Source organism: Xenopus laevis, chromosome 3L (assembly GCF_017654675.1).
Source record: "Xenopus laevis strain J_2021 chromosome 3L, Xenopus_laevis_v10.1, whole genome shotgun sequence".
NCBI lineage: Eukaryota > Metazoa > Chordata > Amphibia > Anura > Pipidae > Xenopus > Xenopus laevis.
Window position 1 is genome coordinate 67,872,573 of NC_054375.1, and position 13,758 is coordinate 67,886,330.

The 13,758-nt window shown below is 39.8% G+C and overlaps 1 protein-coding gene across 3 annotated transcripts in view; it reads right to left on the bottom strand.

Annotated features, from left to right (window-relative positions):
• Positions 1-6,062, bottom strand: part of LOC108705026 (potassium voltage-gated channel subfamily C member 2) — a 133,868-nt gene extending 127,806 nt beyond the window's left edge. For 2 of the 3 annotated variants that reach the window (XM_041586355.1, XM_041586356.1), the window contains exons 1-2: positions 5,352-6,060; positions 4,273-4,896 (exon numbers count right to left, since the gene is read on the bottom strand). In XM_041586355.1, coding sequence (XP_041442289.1) covers positions 4,273-4,842 — 570 coding nt within the window. In that variant the 5' untranslated portion in view covers positions 4,843-4,896; positions 5,352-6,060. Of the gene's footprint in view, positions 1-4,272; positions 4,897-5,351 lie in introns of all 3 variants that reach the window. The other variant, XM_041586354.1, reaches the window with a different exon arrangement.
• Positions 6,063-13,758: the final 7,696 nt, after the last annotated feature.

Consider the following 13,758-nt stretch of genomic DNA (forward strand, 5'->3'; position numbering starts at 1 on the left):
TCTAAATAATTAATAGTTCCAATGGACACTATTTTATGTAGTTTTCAAAATATACAGCTAATTTGGGAGAGAGAGAACACTTCCTGTGTACAAACAGGTCAATGTTTAATGGGGGGGCAAGTCAGTATAATTTTTTTTATTTAGTTAACCACAAGTAACGGTATATTATTAAGCTTTAAAAGAAACATATTGAGCCTGTGAATAAAAAGCTGTGCTACTACCAAACATTTGCAAAAATTGCATTCATAGAGACAAGGAAAAACAGCAGGGTGGCAGTAATGGGCCCTAGACTCTACTCATACATTTGTGTTTAGCACAAGTAACAGTATATTATTAAGCTTTCCTACAAACAGATTGAGCCTGCGTCAAATTATATTTGGTTTAGAACGCCTGCACTGATGCCAATGCATGGAAGGCAATTGGTACTATCTCTACACAAAAGTTGTAGTGTTTGCTAGGTAACTGCAACAGGTTCACAAGTAGACAAAATCATACCAAGGCCTGAAATCATTGCTACGTTGGCTAAATGTACCAATGAGTTCCGTTACTTAGTCAATGTAGGATGCCTTGATGTGAGCAATATTTGGGGCCTCAGCAGTCTCAACTGCATTCATGTTCATCTGAAAGTGGTTTGTAAAATTACCAAAAGAATCAAATTCATCCATAGTGAATGATTGATTGGAAAATGGCATCTGTTCTGCAAACAAACTGCTAATACCTCTTTGGTATAGAGATGCATTAAAGATTGTTTCCTTTGACCTACTTATCCATCTTTAAGTCATGTAGAATGTCAAATTTTGCTTAGTTTGTGGTGTATCAAGAATAGCACACTACAAGTAACTGCTATATATACGGGAAACTCTTCCATACACGTGAGTTTTTTTTAATTTATTACGTACACATTATCCCATTAAGCTTTGGGCCTTGCACTAAACACAGAGCACAGTTGCCAAAAAAGACAGACTAATGTGGATAGAGAAGGAGACTTCAGTGGCTCTGACATGGGGTACATTTTTGAGGAACCTCAAGCAGAAGATTCAGTGATGAAGGCTGCTTGGTCAAATGATATAACTGAATAAGGTGGTACTGTCATGGACATCAAAAACATCACTATGAGGTTTTAAAACAAAACAAATACTGCCAATGTAGGGTGTAAGCAGGCAGTGCTACCAGGTACAGACCATTCAGAGCTTCACATAGAAATGCACTATGTTACGTTTGCAGTATAGTAAGATTTTCAATGTATAAGTTATTTATCTGCACAAAGTCAACCAACCCCATTTACAATGTCCTGTTTGATAGGTGATTGAAGAGAGATGTGTAATATCCAAATAGATACAAAGCATTCATATATATTAAAACGTGTATCATGCAGCATGGTTATTGGTCCCCCCTTTTCCATATCAATGTATATATATAATTCATTAGGCTACACATAATTGCAAACTCATATTAGCAGAGCACAGCATGAAAACCCTGGGTGTGCTCACAGAACATGAAAAGACACTTTTGCTCTTTTCCTTCTTATTATAGATTATATGAAACACAGCCAGCCATGTATCATATTAAATGGACGAATGCAAGCCTTTTAATCTTTTAGGTCAGAGCAGTGGCTTCAGTTGTTTTTTTCAGATCCTGGTAAGGACACCTCTTTGCTCAAAGTAAGGTCACAAATTTAGAAAAACATTGTTCTATCAGCTATTCAGGTAAATACCCCCTAATTATCATTTACACTGGACCTCTAGGTGTATCTAGCTGAGCAATTAGGTCCCCGCATTCACTTTTCTGGGCCCCATATTTAGGGAGCCACTCAGTTACAAGCTTCTGTACTTATTTACAAATGAAGAAAGATGTAAAAGCAAATTAAACCAGCACTCTATAATAATACCAATAGAAGAACAGCAGCAGTCATTTACAAAAGTGGAATACAGGTATGGGATTAGTTATTCAGAAACCCGTTATCCAGGATACTCTGAATTATAGAATGGCCGTCTCCCATAGACTCCATTTTATCCAAATAATCCAGATTTTTAAAAATGATTTCCCTTTTCTCTGTAATAATACCAGGCAAAGCCAGTCTAATAGTTTTATTTAATGTTTAAGTGATTTCCTAGTAGACTTCAGGTATGAAGATTTAAATTACAGAAAGATCCATTATCCGGAAACCCCCTGGATAACAGGTCCGGTACCTGTATCTGCAAAAAGTGAACTATTTCTGCCTTTCTCTGCAGCACCATATTGTTTCAGTGCCCAACAACAAGCATGCAAAGGGTATGTGCATCCTCAAGTAGCACATTTTAACTACATTTTACATTTATGCAGCAGACACCTTCCACCCTTTACCTTTTGTTAGTAGAAAGGAATGATCCTATTCATATTCCCTCATATTCTGGACTTGTACATCTGGAGAGTACTGAACATTTAAAGGCATGTATGGGTTTATCTACCATAGAGGCCAAGTACAGTACAATACACAAGGAACAAGCAAATACTAAGCATAGAACTCACCTACTCTTCTGACACTGCTGGGTCAGGTTTGCATGCTATACTGAAATAGAAGTTTTCTGATTTTTTGAGTTGAAGCTCTTTAAGGGAGTTCAGGGCACATTTACATATAATAAGGTTAGTGATCAATAAAACCATTATTGTAATAGTACCCTGCTATAATGTCAGTTAGAAAGCAAAAAAAGCATTTTTCTCACCCTAACCTGAGCTGTGGCAGTTCACACACAAATTATTAGGTGTAGCCATGTGAAGCTGCACTGTAACACTGGGAGCTAGAAAACATCTGCACCAATAACAACTGTTGTACAGTCATAAGCAGGTCACTAAGAAGGAAATTACAGAAAGAATGTATAAAAAGTCACAAATATGTGCAAGTGACCATCTGACATTAAAGGGGTGGTTCACCTTCAAGTTAACTTATAGTATATTATAGTTACATAGTTAATTTGGGTTGAAAAAAGACAAAGTCCATCAAGTTCAACCCCTCCAAATGAAAGCCCAGCATCCATACACACATCCCTCCCTACTTTCACATAAGTTATACTGTATATATATCAATACTAACTATAGAGTTTAGTGTCACAATAGCCTTTGATATTATGTCTGTCCAAAAAATCATCCAAGCCATTCTTAAAGGCATTAACTGAATCAGCCATCACAGCATCACCCGGCAGTGCATTCCACAACCTCACTGTCCTGACTGTGAAGAACCACCTATGTTGCTTCAAATGTCTGAAGGGGTGGCCTCTGGTACAGTGATCCTCTTTATGGGTAAAAAAGTCCCCTGCTATTTGTCTATAATGTCCTCTAATGTACTTGTAAAGTGTAATCATGTCCCCTTGCAATCGCCTTTTTTCCAGAGAAAACAACCCTAACCTTGACTTGTCTACCCTGATAATTTAAGTCTTCCATCCCTCTAACCAGTTTAGTTGCACGTCTCTGCACTCTCTCCAGCTCATTTATATCCCTCTTAAGGACTGGAGTCCAAAACTGCACTGCATACTCCAGATGAGGCCTTACCAGGGACCTATAAAGAGGCATAATTATGTTTTCATTCCTTGAGTTAATACCCTTTTTTATGCAAGACAGAACTTTATTTGCTTTAGTGGCCACAGAATGACACTGCCCAGAATTAGACAACTTGTTATCTACAAAAACCCCTAGATCCTTCTCATTTAAGGAAACTCCCAACACACTGCCATTTAGTATATAACTTGCATTTATATTATTTTTGCCAAAGTGAATAACCTTGCATTTATCAACATTGAACCTCATTTTCCAGTTTGCTGGTTATAGAATGGCTTATTCTAAGCAATTTTTCAATTGGTCTATTTATTTTTTATAGTATGCATTGGACTATTTATTTTTTATAGTTTTTGAATGATTTGCCTTCTTCTTCTTCTGAATCTTCTCAACTTTCTAATGGGGGTCACTAACCCCCTCTAAAAACAAATGCTTACACATTTTTTTCTATTCTTATTTCTAGTCTGGCCTCTCCTATTCAAATTCCAGTCTCTTATTTAAATCAATGCATGGTTGCTAGGGTATTTTGGAACCTAGCAACCAAGTGGCTGAAATCCCAAACTGGAGAGCTGCTGAATAAAAAGCTAAATAACTTAAAAACCCCAAATGAAAACCAATTCTAAATTGTCTCAGAATATCACTCTCTGCATCATACTAAGTGTTTATTTAAAGGTGATCAACCCCTTTAAAACGTGTGTAAGACCAAGCTGATGCTGTGTAACAGGATAAATGGACAACACATACCCGGGCGGCTCTGGAAGAATAGGGATCTTCAAATAAAGCCCATATGCGAGGCCTTAGTCTTCTCCAACGCCCAACCTTGCCATCGGGACACACCACGTCCTCAATTGCCAGTCTCTTCCCCAACTCCTCCTCATATTCATCTAGAGGTTCCCCTGTGATCAGGTCGGGATTTTCAAAGCTGTCCAAAGCTTCTTCTGCATCCCGGTGTTGGCGATAGGTCATCCAGCAACAGGGCTCCACGTCCGTCTCATCAATGCCCCAAAATGCCAACTCCTCTTCAAAGAGGGGCCCGCACACATCAGCGGGGCAGTGCAGCTTGCCGGTGCGGTAGTAGTTGAGTACATAGGCAAATACTCCGGGGTGTCTGTCGAAGAAGAATTCATTGCCTCTGGAGGTGATGTTGAAGGAGCCCGACACTGTCTGCTGGTCCAGCCTCTGGTCACTGGGAGCATCACAGGCAAGTAGAGCCAAGCGAGTCCCGGGCACTGTCTTTAAGGTGCTTCGGTAAGTCTCGTGTCTCGTACCCCCGACGTTCAGGATTATTTTCTCGTTCTCGTCGATCTTACCCATTGCTCTGAATCCGACATGTCGCGAACAGAGGGGCAGGTGAAAGTAGGCTAAGTGCTGAAATAACAAAGGGGCACAGTACAACAGGTTACTATCAGAACACTACACTGCGCCCCTTCATCTTGCACAACTTTCAGACGGACGATTAACAAGAGCAACTCTGCTACCTTCAGGATGGTAAAAGTTGCCAGTCTCCACCCCCTACCTGTCACTCAAGATAACCCCACCCCCCTATACATGAAGTCACACATACTGAACATGCTTCTTCATCCTCAGCAGTCACCTTCTCTGGCTCCCTCCCTCCCAGCTGTATCTACATTAACTGCAGTGTTTCCCTATCATTGCCCAAAGTCATTTACAGCTAAACCCTGTAGCTTCACCGTTACAGCTTTAAAAACACATATTGCATCAACATACCTGTTGCCATATTGCCCGTGATCAGTCCCATTTATTAACGTGACTAAACATATGGAAAAGAAAAATAGATCACATTGTGAAAAGCATCGCCATACCTTATAATAAAGTGGCTCAGGTGTTTGCCAGACGATTTCCAGTTGGCACGAAAAGAGCAAAAGCGACGCCGAGCAGCCACCAAGTGCAAACTACTTGTTGGACTGTTTCCCTGTAAGTGACGAGGCAGCTCTCTCCCTCTCTCCCGCCCTGACCCCTCTGGAGCTTCTCTTCATCCTTGCTTTGGCTTTAACCACAGAAGAAGTCAGGCTAACAACAGGCGGTAGCCATTAAACCGCGCGTTCCCGCATAAATTGGGGATTCCAGATCTCCTGTATTGAGTTTTAATTGAATGCGTGAGTCATCGCGGAGCCCAGGAGAAGGCGGGTGTATTAAAGGGAAAGTGTGAGTAGATCGCTGCCTGAGGTGGAGGAGGAAGCTGTGCCCTCTCCTTGACCAGCCCCTTCTTGTGCCAGCGCCTGACAGAGACAGAAGGATAGAAGGACAGAGAGGAGCTGTCCTTTCAGCACCAGCGCACTGTCTCACTCCCAGCAGTTCCCGCGGAGACGCACAAGCTCCACACACTCTTCACTAGTCGCCCCCTCATGAAAGACTCATCATCATCTGAGATCATTTTCTCTGCTGCCAGATGAAGGCTGTGTGTAAAGCGGATTCTTTCTCTTTTGCCAACCTCATTACCTCTGTTAACACACACAGATGGAGCGTCACCTAGTTCCACACGAACCCCCTGCAGAGAGTTAGCACCCAACCCCTAGCAACACCACATTCGCACACATTGAGTGACTATTTCATGCCTTGTTGTGCCTGTGACTTCTGCTACCGATCACAACTTCATGGTAATTGTGCACAGTGCATTCATATAGGTGCTACACCTGTACTGCACATTATTTCTAACAAGGCACCTAGCCCATTTGTGCCCAGTATAATAGGTTGCTAGTCTATTAGTACCCAGTTCAGTCTCTTACTAGCCTGCTAGTGGCCAGTCCAATCAGAAAACATTGTTACTGGTTGGCCATAGGCTTCCTTAACTGAGACCCCTCAGCCTTTACTGAACTCATGTGGAGCCTTGAGGGCCACAGTAAACAGAGCCGGATTAAGACTAAACCGGGCCCTAGGCAAGGTAGTGCTTCTGCCCCCCCCCCAACCCACCTCGAACCATGTAAAGTTACAGTTGTAAAAGAAGCACTGTTATGCTAGCGCATACCTCCCAACATTTTGGAAAATGAAAGAGGGCCAAAAAAGTTGTGGCCACACCTCCATGTTCATTTTACAAAATTTGGCAGGTTTCTGTGTTTTTTTCAGTTATTACAGTTTTGCACAGTCCCACTCAGAGGCCCTTTACAAATTACTTTGCCCCCAAATAATTTTTTTTGTTTTTTGGGGGTTTTATTTTTTTGTAGTATTTTTTTTTTGTAGTATTTTTTTTGTTTTTCTTCTCAGTTTGGTCTGCCTTCCTCCCTCACTCCCTGCAACAGTACAACAGCTCCACACCCACTGCCCCACAGCCCCACAGCCCCACAGCCCCTTTTCAATTTTACCACCAGATGATCACTTTCAAATGGCTACAGCACAGCCACAGCTGCTTGCCAGCCTGGCCTGACTGCCCCCTCCTCCCCCCTCACAAGCCAATCAGACAGTCCCACCACTCTTCAAAAAATATACTAAAAGTAATTAAAAAAAATTTCAGTCTGCAGCAGGCACACTGCCACACACTTGCTGCACAGACCGACCAGGCACAGAAAAATAAATAGGCCGGAAGGCAAAAACACAGGTTTAGAGAATAGAGAGAAGCTCCTAACTAGATGAAGTTTGGGTGTCAACTGCAGCTCCTCCTGCGCACACCCAGCCTTTTATTTCCTTTGGCGACCTCCCTCTGTGATACAATGGCTCAGCGTACGCCGTGACGCCAGCACACTGGACAGTCACGAGGAGACGCAACATCACTGTAAGGGCCCCGAACCCTGAAGATGCGGCAGCCAGCAGGTGCTTTTTTTTTCCATCCTGGGCCGGGCACCCGGGCGCCCAGGCCCCTTGAGCTAGGCGGGCCCTTGGCAGGCGCCTATGTCGCCTAGCGGGTAATCTGGCCCTGACAGTAAGACATTCCTGCATTAGAAAATATTAGACATGCAGCCTACCTGGATGTGAGTGGTATGCACAATATGTATGTATACAGACATGATCCCAGTATGGTATGGACAGTATGTATGTATATAGTTTCATATGCCAATATGAGAGACATGGATGTGAGTGTCTAGTACAATTAAGTCAAAGGCAACTGGACCTTTAGGGGCCCATTTATGAAACCTTCGTTTTTTCTGGTCCGGGTTTTTAGCAGCAAAACTCTAATTTTTCATGAAAAAATAAAAAGTCTATTTTTTAGTAATCTATCATACCCCAGAGCTGCTAAAAAATACGAAAATACGCTATCTCAAACCTGTCAAGGTCATGTAGAAGTCAATGGCAGATGTCCCTGAAGTTGTTTCTTGAGGTTGTGATCTGCGCTAGATAATGCAGGGTTTTGGGTGGCGAATCAGAAAGATAATTCAATCAGAGAGACAATTTTTGAGAAAAAGTATTGAAAAATGAGTTCAAATCCTGAAAGGGAGCTTGGTTGGATTTGTTTGGACAAACAATCCCTGTTTTGTTTAAAGGGTAAGGAATTTTTTAGTGGCTGTATGCACAAAATGTCTCAATGGGGCTCATTTATCAAAACTGGGCAAATTTGCCCATGGGCCGTTACCTATAGCAACCAATCAGTGAGTAGCTTTTTAAAGCCAGCTGCAAGTAGAACAATGAATGCAGATATTTGATTGGTTGCCATGGGTTACTGCCCATGTGCAAATTTGCCCAGTGTTGATAAATGGACCCCACTAGTGTCTTAAATATATTGATAATGGGTTGAGTGCAGAGGACTCTTGTATTTGTCTGTATGTACAGTATGTAAGTACATAGTTATGTATGCCAATATGAGAGCCAGGGAGCTATTGTGCACAGTGCATCCTTATAGCTACTCCTGTACTGTACATTATTTCTAACAATAACAGGGTCCCAGCCCACTAGTGCCCAGCCAAATCTGTTGCTAGTCCAATATTACACAGCTCAATCTGTTAAAGTTGCCTATTAGTGCCAGACCTGAAAACATTGTTACTGGTTGACCAATTAGGATGTCCTTACTGAGACCCCCCAGCTTTTGTTGAAGAACTCCCAAGAAGCATCTGGAGGCTGAAAGGCCACAGCTAGTGGACCAAGGGTGGACATTCTTGCATTATAGAATATTATAAATGCAGCCTATATAGATATGACTTATATGAACAATATATATGTATATAATTTTGTATGTTAATATAAGAATCAGAGAGCTAAAAGCCTAGCATGCATGAAATCTGAAGTGCTTTATATTACTGTAGTACTGTATGTAATGGGACATACATATCTGAACAAATATATCCATGATTTTGCCAAAGTTTTCTTTGAAAATTACAATGTTTTTCTAAGACATATCACAGTGAAATCACCCCCTTGTGTTCCATGTCCAGAAGTTACTCAGGAAGTCACATTTTAGATGAAAGGCCTATTAATTAATGTTTGGTGCAAAAGTGATGGAAGGAAGCCATTTGAGTGGTTAATCGATGAGCTTAAGCAGTGATTGTGAATTTGGAACATTATCTTGTCATACAGTTATATTGACCTCTTGCATTGCTGCAAAAATATTTAACTTTTAGAAACAGAAAACAAATAATATATACCAGCTGTTAATTAGCAAATGCTCAGTTGTTGTTTGAACATTTTCCATTTTGTTGACTTTGTAGGTAAATACTCTCATGCCAGATTTACTCTCCCAAGCCATATGCTATTACATTATCTTTGCTGTTACAGGTATGGGATCACTTATCTGAAAACTGATTATCAAAAAAGGCTCAGATTTGCAGGAAAGCCATCTGCTATACAGTCAATTTAAAGCAAGTAATTTTCATTTGTAAAAATGTCCTTTTTCTCTTTAATAATGAAACAGTACCTAGTACTTGATCCTAACTAAGCTGCAATTAATCCATTTTCATAGTAAAACAATCATATTGGGTTTATTTAATATTTAAATGATTTTTAGCAGACAAAAGATATGTTGATTCAAATTACAGAAGGATCCTTTATTCAGAAAGCATTAATGACACTACTAGTTATTGAGGTTGAAAGTGCAGTGGTGTTTAGGGATCCTTTCATGACAAAGGACTAGATGTATTTTATATGACACTCCATTTTGCTTGAGGACAAATCCAATCAGGACAATAAAAACAAAATGAGATATTGATCACATTTAAATGTAAAAAAAACTGGCTGATATTTAAAAATAAAGTTTCATTAAATGATGCTCAGTAAACATTTGCAACAGATTAATTAATCAATAAAATCTATTATTCCCTGGATCATTTGGCCAGAATGACTCCAGGGAAGTCATAGCTGCTTAATAATTCCCGAATCATGTTACCAGGGTCATTGAAGACATTTCTGTAATAGAAAGCATTTGACTCCAGGACAGATCGCACACCTTTCTTATTCAAATCCTCACGACTTAGCACTGCATTTAGAAAAATGTGTGAAATGACATGGAGTCAAATGCATTCTATTACCGCAGATTTAGCAGGCAGACAGGGAGACACAACACAGAGAACCCCAAATGGGTAGAAGATTTATATAAGAGGATGTGCTTGTTCATCTGACAGTTTGGTCTGCCGCAATCTCAGTGTAAATTCTTACAGTTCATGAAAACTAGCCCACAAAGTGATCTAGCAATCAGGGCACCAAGCTTGCAACACAGAGAACTGCCTTCCAGGCCTGCCTGTCCACCCTATCCTTACTGGTTGCTCTTTGTTCTATCTTAATAAGTAAGTGGCGTTGGCACCTTTGGGAGTTATTGAGTTATGTGGTCCAAAATATAAAGGTGGTGATGCACTGATGAATGAATGACCCAAAATTTGATATGTTTGCTTCTCTGTGGCTGTTTCCCAATATCGAAAAATTATGCTGTGGTATTATGACAGGGTTCAGTCTTTCAGGGTTCAGTTCAGTTTTTGTAAGCAATTGAAAACTGAAATTGTTTAGTGAATGAAATGTTTACATAAACCTCTTACTGAAATAGATTTTTTAGCTTAATGTGATGTGAACTGGTACCATAGCTGAACTAAACATATAGGCTCATTTATGAATGGTCGTGCAAAGTGCAATTTTTTGCACTTTACATCACCCCCTCAAAAAATAAACTGATGGACGCTATGGCCGTGTTGGTTGAGTGCATTACTTATTGTTTTCTTTGAAAGAACTTCAGCTGCTAATTCAAGGTATTACTGAAGCTCTCCACAAGTGATCCTTGGCTCTTGGGCAACTCTTCTGATTATTCTTTTGACTCCTCTGTCAAAAATCTTGCAAGGAGCACCCTTTCGTGACAAGTTTATGGTGAGATGATGTTCCTTCCGGATTATGGCCCCAATGGTGCTCACTGGAACATTCAGAAGCTTAAAAATACGTCTGTGACCAATGCCATCAGTATGTTTTGAAACAATAAGATTGTGAAGGTCTAGAGAGCTCTTTGCTTTTACCCATCATGAGATGCTTTTTGTGTGATACCCTGGTAATGATAAACCTTTTTATAGGCCATCAAGTAGGATCAAACCATTTGATATTAATTTACACCGATAGGGGGCAGGGTTGGTTTCTAAATACTGACAGATTGCAGCAGGTTTCTTGGCTTTCCATGCCTTTTTGCACCTCCTTTTCTTCATTTGTTAAATACTTATTCCCTGTGTCATTCCACTTTATTACACATAACTTAATTTATGGACTTATTTGTTTTGATTTTTTGTATGTGTGGATTACTGGGGTTGCTACCAACATCTGGTGTAAATTTCAGGCCAATAGCCCTATTAGAAATATATTCACTGAGAAATACTTATATTTACTGCTGTAGAGTTTGTGGACTTTTAAGCATTTTTATCAACCAACTGAAATGGAAATTGATATTAATATTATGCAGTTGTTGTACATACACACAAAATTAAATGTGAATAGAGGAGTCTTTTAGTGATTAAGTAAAACACTAATTTATTTTTCAAAAGATACAAAACCTCACTCTAAAAATGAATATATCTAAAATGTGGCAGTAAACAGTTAACACAAGTTTATTTTCAAAAGATCAATAAATTACAGTAAAAACACATAAGACACAACAAATTGTATAAGAGTGGTAGGCATTGTTCACACATGACAAAATAGCAATTACTGTATATCCTTTACAAAAAAATTTGATGCTTTATCATGCGATTGCATACTGAAGTATTTTTCTTTAAGACATCAGAAACTGACAATTGTAAAGGAAAAAATAACTATACCAAAATAAAAAAAAAACATGTAGCTTTTTTCAATTTCTATTTTTTCTTAATATGTGTGCTGCTGGGTCTAGTCGGGCACACCTACAGGGAAAAGAAGGCATACATGGCACATACATAGATAGAGAGCTTTGGTGCACACATCCAGACCCAGCGGGGGACCTGTGTGGATGTAACCAATTGTATTCAATTCAGGTCGCACTCACTTATCCGCAACTTTGTTCACAGGTGCACTTTTCCCACGTGTCCTTCCACACGTATACAATATTTTTTTAGGAATTCAAATGGGCAGCACTCTGATTAGAAGAAAGCCTTTATTTTGCACATGCAGGGCAACAACGACAGAGCAACGTTTCAAGCCCACCTGGCTCTTTGTCAAGCTGGATGGCCAGATGGGCTCGAAACATTGCTCTGTCGTTGTTGCCCTGCATGTGCAAAATAAAGGCTTTCTTTTAATCAGAGTGCTGCCCATTCGAATTCCTAACAAGGCCTGTGTGGATGTAGCCTAAGGGCCCCACATGCCTTTAATCCACCACTGGAATCCACCATTTATTTCAGCAAAAGATTTGTCCAAATACAAACTCCACTATGAACCATAATTTAAAATTTACATCATCTGTTAACAATATAGTGTATTCCTACAGAAGACCTTCAATAGACATCAGAAACCCCAATTAACGTTTACAGTGCTGCCAAAATAACAAAAATATCCCCCCTCCATGACCAATGGACATTTTTTTATCAGGACCAATAATGTATGATCTACCAGGATCAACTGGCCAAACATGCCGTGACAGTCAAGCAGTATGGTCAAAATTGGCCAAATCGCCGGACCAAAACTGAGCATGTGTGGTCACATTAAGGCGTATTTTCCTTTGAAATGGATTCTATTTCAACTATCACAACCCAAAAGGGTAACCAACACAAGAATGCAATGAAATGTAAAAACGTACAAGGGGGTGAGCATGACTGCCCTTATTTGACTAAACATACATAATATATTAGTCTATATATATATATATATATATATATATATATATATATATATATATATATATATATATATATATATATATATATATATATATATTTAGAATCTGTGAAGAGCCAGCACAACTCGTAATCCGCTGTTTTATTTGCCTGGGTGCTATCAGCAAAAAAGCATCATGAATATCCAGAACCAAAGCGAGCACTCTCAGGTCTTAGTCCAATAAAAGTGTTTTTATTTAGCAAACAGAAGCTGACATTTCGCCTAGCACTCTAGCCTTTCTCAAAGTGAAAAAACTTAACAACAACCAAACATTTAAACCCACAGATGCGGGAAAAGGGAAGTGCTGACATCACTAAGTGTCAGTAGTGAGGGGGAAGGGAACTCTATAATGTGCAGGGTTAATTAAGTGCCCAAAGTACCAGAAACAATATGCTACCCTGCACATTATAGAGTTCCCTTCCCCCTCACTACTGACACTTAGTGATGTCAGCACTTCCCTTTTCCCACCTCTGTGGGTTTAAATGTTTGGTTGTTGTTAAGAGTGCTAGCCGAAACGTCAGCTTCTGTTTGCTAAATAAAAACACTTTTATTGGACTAATAAGACCTGAGAGTGCTCGCTTTGGTTCTCTTTCAGGCAGCTATTGCTTCAGCTAATAAAGGTGTAGTTCACCATTGAGTTAACTTTTAGTATGATGTAGAGATTGACATTCTTCAATCGGTTTTAATTATTTGTGTTTTTTGAGTTATTTTTTTTTTTTACAATTTCCCAATTATTGACAGCACCAATCATGGGGTTCTTTTCTTAAAATGCCTTTATTGAGACATGGGCTCTGATCCCAAAACACTTGGCAACGTTTCAGACTGCCATCGGTCTTTTATCAAGCTTTTATGGGCTCGATAAAACACCGATGGAGGTTTGAAACATTGACAAGTATTTTGGGGTCAGAGCCTATGTCTCAATAAAAGCATTTTAAGAAAAGAAACCCATGATTGGTGCTGTCAATAATTGGAAAATTTGGACTAAATGGATGCAAGGTGGAAACCATCGTACGTGCACCAGGCTCAAGTAATTTAGAGGTT